This window comes from Passer domesticus, chromosome 2, assembly GCF_036417665.1.
Source record: "Passer domesticus isolate bPasDom1 chromosome 2, bPasDom1.hap1, whole genome shotgun sequence".
NCBI classification, from domain to species: Eukaryota; Metazoa; Chordata; class Aves; order Passeriformes; family Passeridae; genus Passer; species Passer domesticus.
The window spans coordinates 113,036,334-113,047,058 of NC_087475.1; the positions used below are offsets into that span (position 1 = coordinate 113,036,334).

Here is a 10,725-nt window from a genome sequence, read left to right on the forward strand (position 1 = left end):
GTGACTTGACAGTTGGATTAGGTGGACTTTGGGAGGAGTGGTTCATTTGGGAGGAATTTTGGTCGTGGGATGGAGCCTCCACTGGGCTTGCTGCTGATTTTATCAGTGTAAAGGCACCTCTGATGCAGAGGTAGTTTCTTTTCTATCTGCCCCAGGAGCCTGAAAAGGCACCAAGCACCTCCCTTGTAGCAACCACCAATTTCTCCAAAGGCCACCATGTCCCCCTCTTCCCAAAAGACTGATGAATCTCACTCCAATCTCAGTGTTCTCATGGATCAGCTCTCTATCCCTTTGCTGTCTTGCTTTTCTCTGGAGTCAGACTGATCTCTGCAACAATAATGGCCTTGTTTTACCCCAAAACTCCTGCTAATACCCCCTGATGACACCTGATATTTTGCAATGGCAGCAAAAAGGGTCCTATGTCCAGTCTGTACAGTCCCCAGTAGCTTTATCTTGAGCTAATGATTCTCCATTTTAATTGTGTCCATGATATATACGCATTGATAAGATTTAACTCTTTAGTGAGTTTTTTATTATTGATTTTGGACCCTTTCCTCCACTTCTAATCTTGGATTCCAGAGGATTTTCAGTTCTTTCAACTTGGTGTCATAATGGATTTTATAAGAATGCTCTATTTTATTCTCTATGACTTCCATGACTTGGGACTTTATCCAGTTAGTGCCAGCTTTGACCTCTACCTCCCATCTCCCTTATACCCTGTGTTTTGGCATAGAAACAAGAGAACAAAAGTATCTGTGTAAACAAACATCACTTGATACATAAAATCCTACCCAAGCCCAACACTGTGTGTCTGCAGATGCTGGAAAGTGATGATGGCCACCAAGCTGCCACCTGGCAGAGCAGATGTGTGCCTGGGAAGAGCTGTGTCCTCTCCATCTGTCCCTCTGGAACCCTTGGTATTGCTTTTGCAGGGAAGGACTGAGCTGAAGAAAACCCAAAGATTCATCCAAGTCCTTTGCCTTCCCCAGCTGATGGATTACATAACTTTTTGTATATTTTGTTCTACTTTGGGTCTTCATTTCAGATCTTCCCAAGGCTGGAAGATATGAGGATGGCAATGCCCTGCTCAGCTTCAGCTGTGATATAGATGCATCCACATCCTCATGCTCTGAGATGTCTTTTCCACCTTTGGGAGTCACCTGATACCTGCTCTCTCCACCTCCTCTCAGCTAAGGCCAGTCAGAGACATGGAATAGAATGCTCTCATCTAAGACCTTCATGTACCTCCTGTTTGCTTTCACTTAAGGATAAATAAGTAGATCATGTTTGTAGCTTTTTTTTTTTTTTTGTGATAAGTCACCCTGATTACGAAGCTTTGCATGAAAAAGCAAATCCTTGCCCTTTTTTAGAACACCCTCATGATGGTACCAATAATTCCTATGGGTGAAAAAAGTGCAATAATCTAACAAGACCCTAAATCCCCTTAAAGCTGAAATGGGACTGCATGTCTTCCTATAAGTAGAGACACTGCAGCAAGCACCAGGGTAGGCATTAAGAATTTTGCAGTGCGAAAAAACCTGTAGCTCTCGGCAAAGCAACAGGTCTAACCTGTAATGCATCATGCAGGTCAGAAAGAACCACTGCTCACACCTGGTGCTGCACTTTTAATGGAATCATAAAAGTCCTCTCAAATCTGGTTTGGACACTTCCAAGGATGTGGCAGTCACAGTTTCTCTGAGCAACCTGTGCCAGGGCCTCACCACCCTCACAGCCAAGAATTTCTCCCCAATACCCCACCTAACCCTGCCCTCTGGCAGCGGGAAGCCATTCCCCCTTGTCCTGTCCCTCCAGGCCCTTGTCCAAAATCCCTCTCCAGCTCCCTTGGAGCCCCTATAGCACTGGAGGAGACTCTAAGGTCGGCCTGGTGCCTTCCCTTCTCCAGGCTGAACACTCCCAGCTCTCCCAGCCTGTCTCCAGAAGAGAGGGGCTCCAGCCCTTGAAGCATCTCCGAGGCCTCCTCTGGACCCACTCCAACTGGAGTCCCAGAAAAGTGGAACAGAGCAAGATAATCCCCTCCCTCAACCTGCTGCTCACACTTCGTTTTCAAATGCCACAGACACAGACTTTGTAACTCTCAAGAACTGCATAGAACATGAGCTGCAGCTCCAGGGTCCACATGATAAACACAATTTTACTTCACCTAGGAACCCAGTCATAAGATCTGCTGCAAAAGTGCAGTGCCTAATTCTCTTTTTATCATACTGTGCAAAGCTCAAAGTACATTCTACAAAGTGAAGGAGTAGTTCTGGACCAAATCCATGCTTTATCTCACAATTATATAATTATTAATTTCTTCCTCAATTCATTTGCAATTCAAATTTTTTTTTTCCCCAGAGCAAAATTTGCATTCAGTGACCTTCAGTCAATTTCAAGATTTGGGGTGGGGGGAGGTTTGTCCTTTTGAAACCTTTTGATGCTCTGTGGGAAAGGGACCCATTCCTGTCCGAGAATGGACTGTCAGTCTGAAAGTTACTGTGGATGGGAACAAAGAGACAGGAAGGTTCCAGAAAATGTACAATTAAATCTGCATCCAAACAAATTCCAGCCTTAGGCAGGCACCTGATTATTTATGATCTGTAATTTGGTGGGGAGGAAAAACTCCATACCACTGTCTGGACATTAACACTTTGTGCACTACCAGTGGCCAGAAATTTTCCACAGAGCTCTATTAGTGTGTTCCAAAAGTCATGTCAGGTCCCCAGACTAAGTCCATCACCACGGGTCTCACTGCTCAGAAGAAATGGGCAGGTTTGAGTTGCAAACAGGTTTGAGGTTGCAAACAGACAAGATCCTCATCTCTTCCTTCTGCAGGTCTGGATATAGCTCCTCCAGAACTTTACACTAATATTGACACAAAAAATTTTGAAAGCAAATCAAATCACATCAAATTTGATCCCTTACCCTCCTGAAACACCCTTGGAACCCCAAGAATTAGAGTTCCTGGGTTCTGTGAAATTAGATTTTTGTGTTGATTTTAAATTAGATTTTTGTGTTGATTTTAAATGCACAGATAGGAATCTAAAAATGTTTCTCCTTATCACCCTGTGTGTAAAAGAATCAAACCTTTTGCTGCAACTATACTTCTGGCAGCCTTTCTAAATCCAGTATTGTCTCCGCCCCTGCGGCTGCCATCAGGAATATTTTAATTTATAAAGATCAAGCCTGAGCCTTTTGGGGTTGGAGTTTTTTAACTAAAAGATTCTTTTTAAGACAGGTATGTATATTATAATTTTGATAGTAATTCTGTTAATCATGATACCTTTCAATTTGTGCATAGATTAATTATTATGGCCATTAAAGGAGTGGTTTTGGTTGAAAGGAAAGGGGGAGATGTTGGGATGTTGGGAGACACAAAACAGATGATGGACTTTGGACCTGGTTAGCACAAGAGATTTGATAACAGGATGCCTTGTCAAAAGCAAATGGAACTTTGAAAATTTGACCTAGATTGCAAGAAGATTCAATCAGAAAGGTTTACTGGAAAAAGAAAATTTCATTAAACTCTGCAAGCAAGAGATGTTGTGATATGCATAAGTGTGTGTATGTGATTTTAACCTAATCATTGTAGTACACATTACTAGGCTCCCTAAAATAGTACACAAGCATTTGTATCCCACAGTAAATTTGGATTCTGATCACTGATTCACTCTTCCCCATCTCTCTCCATTGCTGACATTTGGACTCCTGTGCTATAGCCCAATGGTATATGCTAAATTGCTATAAAATGGCTTAAGCCTTTACACAGAGCTCTTTCAAGGCAGACAAGAGCTGTAAGAGCAGGGTTAAGGGCATCATGGAGATCATTGAAGATGCATCTTATCTGAAAACAGATAATTCTAGGCTGGGCTGAGATTAGCTGCTGCACTGTCTACACTGTCATGGAAAGTGGAGACTGCTTCAAACCAAAACTAAAACCAAAGGGTCCCTGGCAAGAAGAAATGCAATATGCAGGCCCTAAATCTTGCACTTTCTCATGAGTCTAGATTCAGGAAGGTTTCTCTATAGTTGTCCATGGTGAGGTTTGGCTCTGGATGACGCATTCATAGGATGGTTCTGGACTCTGCAGTGCACCTGTTGAGCAGGAGTTCAGCAACCTTTCATGGTCACGGACCCAGCATCTCACATCTCCATGGCTGTATGAGACTCAGCAAAGACACATCAATGTGTATTTGATGGTTTGGTTTTGTTTGTTGGTTTTTTTTTCCCCCACAGGTCTATTGGTTTCCTTGGCTGGATTCCTTCAAAGAAGCTCAGAGCTTCTTTGCTTCAAAGAAGCAAAAACTAAGTGGTGGATTTCTTATGCTGAGTTTTGCTGTGAGCTGTAAATTCCTCTCTGGACAAGAAAATGGCCATATCACAGGGAGCACAAATATGCCATGGGCTCCAAGTAAGCCATGGGTTCCAAAGGAGCTGAAGGTTTCAAAGCACATGGAGAACTTCTCTGGCCAGGTCTAAGCAGGGACCATGTCCCATCAAAGTGCTCTTAACCCAAAATTTGTTAGTTCAGCCTGAAATAGGGAAAACTGCAGCCCACAGAAAGAGATTTTTTTTACCACATCAGCCCCAAAATGAGTCAGATTCATACTGCACTTGCCAGGAGGGTTTGCAAGATCATTGCAGAATCACAGAATGCATTGGGTTAGAGGGGTCTTAAAGACCATCCAGTTCCAACTGCCCTGCCATGGGAAGGGATACCTCCCACTAAACCAGGTTGTTCAAAGTCCCATCCAAACTGGCCTTGATTGCCTCCAAGACGCATGTTGCTGAGGTCCTCAGTGCCAGCCTGGAGTCCCTGATTGTGGCCACCTACACAGATAGTGCACCCTTGGGCACAGCTGATGTGGGCAGGCTGTGGACTACACTCAGCTGCCAAGGAAGCCTGATCGTGCTGGTACCACATACATGCCCTTTGAGCCACCCCTGATGACTCGAAGGTTCAGAGTCTGGGTGTGGTATGCTGGGTCTGCAGAGGCAGCATGCCCAGATCTACTGCCCTGCACTCATAGTTCTGCATGGTGTGTCTGCATGGGTGTCCATGCCCAGTGGAGAGTGGGAATGAGAGAGGCAGAAGGAAGCAGTGCAGCAGGCTTGGGCATCAGCCTGCTGGTTTGTTTTCTGCAGTAGCCTGGTTCCACTCCATTACAAGGAGGCACTGGTCAGTACTCAGATCATGTACTGGGAAGGCAATTAGGGTCCCCACTCCATGCCCTGCAGCCCATTAGCCTCTGAAATAAATAGAACCTTTTGTCTCCATGCTCTTGTCAGGAGCATCCTCAAGAAAACTGGCAGTATGGACAATGCCTGCCTGTTGCAAGGGATGCTGGAGCAGAGCTCCTTGCCAGCACTGGGACCAAGCTGCTGCCCTCACCCAGCATCCTGCAGGAATAAATTAGTCCCTCCCACAGTGCTTGGCTTCTTAGGGGATGCATTTGCACAACCATAGCAACAGCTGCCTGCTGTCAGTGCTGCTGTGATCTCTGGCCAAGGGCTGTGCAGCAGCCAAATGGGTGTTTCAGAAGCCCTCTTCTGGCAGCAGAAGCACAGCTTGTCTCCCAAACAAAGGAGCAGCCGACAGCTAAATCCTGCCCACAGAAAGTCTGAGCTCGGTGCCTGAGGATTATAACAGTGCAACAAAGGGTGTTTGGCAGGTGATGGGATGAAAATAAGGGTATCTCTTAGCATCTAGCTTATGCAGTTGTTAAACTGGGATATTTTAGGTGGAAAGCTCCAGGCTTAAAGAAGCTTTGTAAAATGAACCAAACCTGCTGGAATTGCTTCATAAGGTTTTGTTATCACCTTTCCAATGACCCTCTTAAGAGCATTTCTTAGCTGCTTTTGGTTTCAGATTGTATCACCAAAAGAAACCAAACAAACCAAACCCCAAAATAAACCAAACAAAACATGCAAAAACCCAAACCAACCAACAAACAAAAAACCCAAAAAACCACACAAAAAACCCTAAACAACAAATCAAGTTCTTCCCAGGAAAGATGATAAGCTCTTGAAGGTCAGCCATAGGAGGAGGAGTGGGTTGGGTCTCATCCTCATTCAGAGCAAGCTGCATTTCCCTGCTGGAGATAGAGCCTGTGTTTGCAAGTAACTCCTACAAGTGCAGAGGATTCCTCCTTCCTGGCCATTGCTGTCATTCTGCTGGCTCTAGAAATTATTTCCATCCCTAAGTCAAGTGCCAGCTTGCTCCCAATACCAAGAAGGGAAAAATCTCCAGTACAAATTGTTTTATTGGAAAACATTGTTGAAGCTCCATAAGCCCCAACTGCATCCATGCTGAAAATGGGGATGTGCTGTTGGATCGCCTGTTAACACTGTGACCACATCTCTACCAACTGAATCATGTACTATGGAAGGAAATGCAGATGCAGGGACAGAGAGGGAATCATGGAGCACTCCAAAATGTCCCATTTTGGCCAGCTGTGTCCAAGACTGCATGGCTCTTGCCAGATTTTCATCTCTCTTGCCAGAATACATTGGTGTCTCCTCCTGCCAGTTGTTCTCTGGTGTCAGAAGGTTGTTCACATGTGGGATCTCTTCTTCACTAGAATATTGATCACAGGTGGAACCTCTTCTGCCCAGGGAGACTCCTCAGGGTTTATAACACAAGTACACAATAGCACCAAGAATGGCTGTTTGGTGCTTCTCTTCCAAAAAAAAGGTAGCTTAATCCATCCTGGTGACCAGGAATGGCCCCTGGCCTCTTGTATTACACAAAGTGGGATAAGTTGTAGTTCAGAAGAGTAATACTTATGAAAGGAATGAGGGATTTGTCTTCACAAAGAAATGGTGATTCTGCTAGTAGATCAAACTAGCACTGAGAGAGCTAAAAGAAACAATGGGAAAGATTCCACTGATTGATAATTGGAATGATATTTGTCTTCACAAATAAACTGTTCGTCTGCTGATAAAGAAAACTGGATACTGAGAGATGAAAGAAACAATGGGAACAACCGTAAATTCCATAGGAATTCCACTGATTGACACACAGAAAAAAAAGGGCTGGGGGAGAATACATTAGAAGGGTGTCTTAGGTATTAGGCATTTCAGGAAGTCTGTACCTCTCAAGTACCTCAACCAATGGGGAAAGCGAGAGGGAAATGTGCCCAGGAAATCAGGATAAAAAGGAGGCTGTGTCCTCTAAAATTTTGAGAGACACCGGGAAATCCCCCATGGCTTCTCCCTTTATTTGAATAAAGTTACAGGACTCCTCTGTGTCCTTTTTGGACATAAACCTCTGGTGTTTGTGTAGTAATTTTCCTGATACTTAGCATGAGCCAATCCTACACCAAAAAACATGTAAAGCACTACCCTGTCTGGACCAGTATTGCACAGTCCTCCAGTCCATCAGATACTGGTGCAAAGGCGGCCATCCAGGCTCAGGTCTGCAGCAGATTTTGGAAGGGTCCATCCCAGAAACTGAGTGGGAGTCTGAAGCACAGCCTGTGCTTTCTGTGCAGGTATAGTTCTGGAGATGTTTGTGTATCAGAACACAGATACAAACAGAGATCTGCTGGGCTAGCCAGCAACTGTCTTGCCACAGCAAAGGAGGAGCTTTACACACATCCCATCTGAGATTCACAACTGGCCTAACAATGGGGAGCTCTCTGATGTTACCTTTCAGCTTGGCTGCTGATAGGCTGTAAATGGCCCCAGACATTTTACACTGATAACCTACCTCTGATATTTTATTTCCATAAAACTAGGAAACCCTGCGATGTCACCTTCCAGCGTGATGGGCTGTAAATGTCCCCAGGCAGTTAGCACTCCCTGAGTAGGTGCCTCTGTATCTCCCATCATCATTTCCCTATGCAATCTATCCAAAACAGCATGTGTGTCATTTCCATCAGCACCTGATGCCCTGCACCAAGCAGTGACTTTGTCTGCATCTCAGTTTGCTAATGTGTCTTTTCCTCAAACTGTTTGGGTTTTCTTGGAAAAATGACCTTCTGGAATGTGCAGGGGCATTTGTAAAAAGTGAAGTGTCTGTTCCCAGGGCTACAAAAGCAGAGTCACCAATACTCCTACTAAGGTACCATTCCTCAAGCATGGTAATTCTACTTCTCATTCCTAACACCAAGCAGAGCAACAGCTTAAAACATGAAAACTCTAAACCTAAAGAGCAACAGAAGCAGAAAACCCCAGTCCAGTTTAGATGCTGCATAAGACCTGTAAATATTCCCATGCACAGGTAATCAGCCATACACTTAGTGCCATCCTGCTCTGATCAGGTGGTGAGAAGAAGCCAAAAACACTGGCACAGATTTCTCAAAGAAGCTGTGGCTGCCCCATCCCTGGGGCCCTGTTCCAGGCCATGGTGGACAGGGCTTGGAGCAAACCAGTCTAGTGGAAGGGGTATTTGCCCGTGGCAGGAGGTGGAACAGGATGATCTTCAAGGTCTCTGTCAACCCAAACCAGGCTGTGATTGTATGATTATGCTAAAGGCACCATGGTGTGGTACAAACCAGAGCAAGACCAGCATTCTGCAGCCCCCAAAATCACCACTGACTTTGAGCAGAGCCCCAAGCAGTGGTTCCTTGTCAAGCACCCCCTGTGTAATGATAACCATGCCATGATAAGCATGTCTTGGAAGCTGATTAATGAGGTACGTGACAAACCTCCTTCTCCTGGCATCCCCACGTGAAGCCAGGACACCTTTCAGTCAAACTTAAGCTATTGAAGACTATCCAGGGACATTTTTGATAGTTTCTCCTGCACTTTCTGATGGCATGAAGAGCAAGATGACTGGCAATGACGAGGGGAGCAGATGTTTCTATCTCTGCAGGATCTGATGACAAAGGTGGACTGGCTTCTTTTCTCAGACCACCAGCTGATATCTCATCACATGCTGTCTGTCCACATTCTCCCCCACACCCTGTACACACATATCCACCACTTCTTTTAGGAAATAATGCTATGGCATTGTGAGAACAGCATGGCAAAGCTCAGGGCAAGACCTCATAGGAGTGGACGGAGTGGACCGTGGGTTTATTCAGGGAAAACACACCCTACAGTGGTAGCCATCACAAAGGTAGGCACCTAACTCCTTGTTAATCACTGACAGGAGTCAGGGGAAGGGAATGGCAGCTCATCCCATTGCTCCCAGGAGATCACTGACAAAAGCTGGAATGAAGTGAAAATGAAGCAAAAAATCAGCTAGGAGCCCCACATCTTCTTAGGAGCCTTTTTCCTGAATTACAGGAATGGAGATGCCCTGGGCTAAAGGTAGGTGAGACTCCATCTCCAAAGCCAGATCCGGACCACACTTGCAGCTCCCTCTGTGGAGAGTGTTCAGCTCCACACTACCCCAGTAGATGCAGGAAAGCTCCATTGACTCTGGCTCCCCCAGGCCCTCCCTCTGCTTTGCAGGAGATGTCCTGGCACCAATCGCTCCCATCCCTAACATCTATCACCAGGGGCAAGAGAATATGACAGCACTGCAGGTGACAACCTAAAGGGGAGTTTTAGTGGCCTCTCACATCTTAAATCATTTTGTGATCATGCACAGCTTCTGCCTGGTGGGTTCACAAGGTTCAGCCTGGGGTGTTCTCGTTTTCCTTGCCAAATGTGCTTATGATTCATGTATGTTGTGAGAGTGTTTTGAGGCCAAATGGGACAGGAGCCAAAACAAATCCATATCAGAGTGCTGCATAAAGAAAATAATTGAAATGCATAAAAATGTAGGGGATTGTGACTGGATGATCTTTAAGGTCCCTTCCAACCCAAACCATACTGCAATTCTATGGAAAGCTTCTCCCGCTTCTCAGAAAAAGGAAAAAGAGATGTCTCTTACCTAGACCTAGGAAGCTGAAGACCCATTGAACCACTGATGCTGTCTGAAGCCTTCTCTGAAGTGGCACAGACAGCGGAGCAAACTCAACTTTCATCTTGGGCTCTGCATGCACGTCTCGCAAGGAGAAGGAAGCAAGTGGTGAATGCAAAGTGCAAAGTCGCCCGTCAATATCTACCCAGTGCTACAGTAGAAGGGATTATGCAACTTGCAGTCACAGTGGTGGCTGCACACAGCACCATTCCATACAGGGAGGAGAGGGAGGTGTCATGGACTTTATACCATCATGACTCACAACGTTGTTAGTTGGTGATAATTTCATGCTTCTTCCACCCAAATCTGGAAAGTAAACTCCATTCAGGACCCAATCCTGCTTTCAAAAGATCCTGTCTCTTTAAGATTTTTACAATATTTGGATATTGGCAGAGACAATGAGGCATTCATGCTTGTAAACCAGTTTTATTTTCCCTCTTCCCCTGCAAATCACTCTGTGCACAGCAGGAAGGGACAAGCAGAAGGGATGAGCACAGGCAGGTCACTTTTGTTCACAAGTGATGTGATGTGGATGGGTTTCAGTCTCAGCCAAGGAGGTGGGGAGACAACACAAGGGTGTTTCACTGCCGAGCACAGGGTGCATGAGCCAAGACATGGATGGATGGTGGATGGATGGCGCATATGTGCATCGTTGCACACATTTATACAGGTATAAAGAAGGGAAATACTACTCCTGATTTGCATTTGTATCTCCAAGCATGTGTGCAGTCTGAGTCTCTGCCTTGTCACGTGCAAAGAGATGCAATTGACTATGTGGGGAAAAAAATTAGAAATTTGGGGGAAAAAAATCCTCAAGGAACTGACAAGCTCCTCAGGTAAGTAAGAAAATCATCTCATCGGAGGGCTGGGAA

The 10,725-nt window shown here is 45.3% G+C and overlaps 1 protein-coding gene across 1 annotated transcript in view; it reads right to left on the bottom strand.

The window, feature by feature from the left end:
- The window catches only part of MOGAT2 (monoacylglycerol O-acyltransferase 2), a 25,365-nt gene extending 15,364 nt beyond the window's left edge, over window positions 1–10,001 (bottom strand). Inside the window, exon 1 of the mRNA XM_064410847.1 lies at window positions 9,824–10,001. Coding sequence (XP_064266917.1) covers window positions 9,824–9,917 — 94 coding nt within the window. The 5' untranslated portion in view covers window positions 9,918–10,001. The remainder of the gene's footprint in view (window positions 1–9,823) is intronic.
- Between the last annotated feature and the right edge of the window lie 724 nt (window positions 10,002–10,725).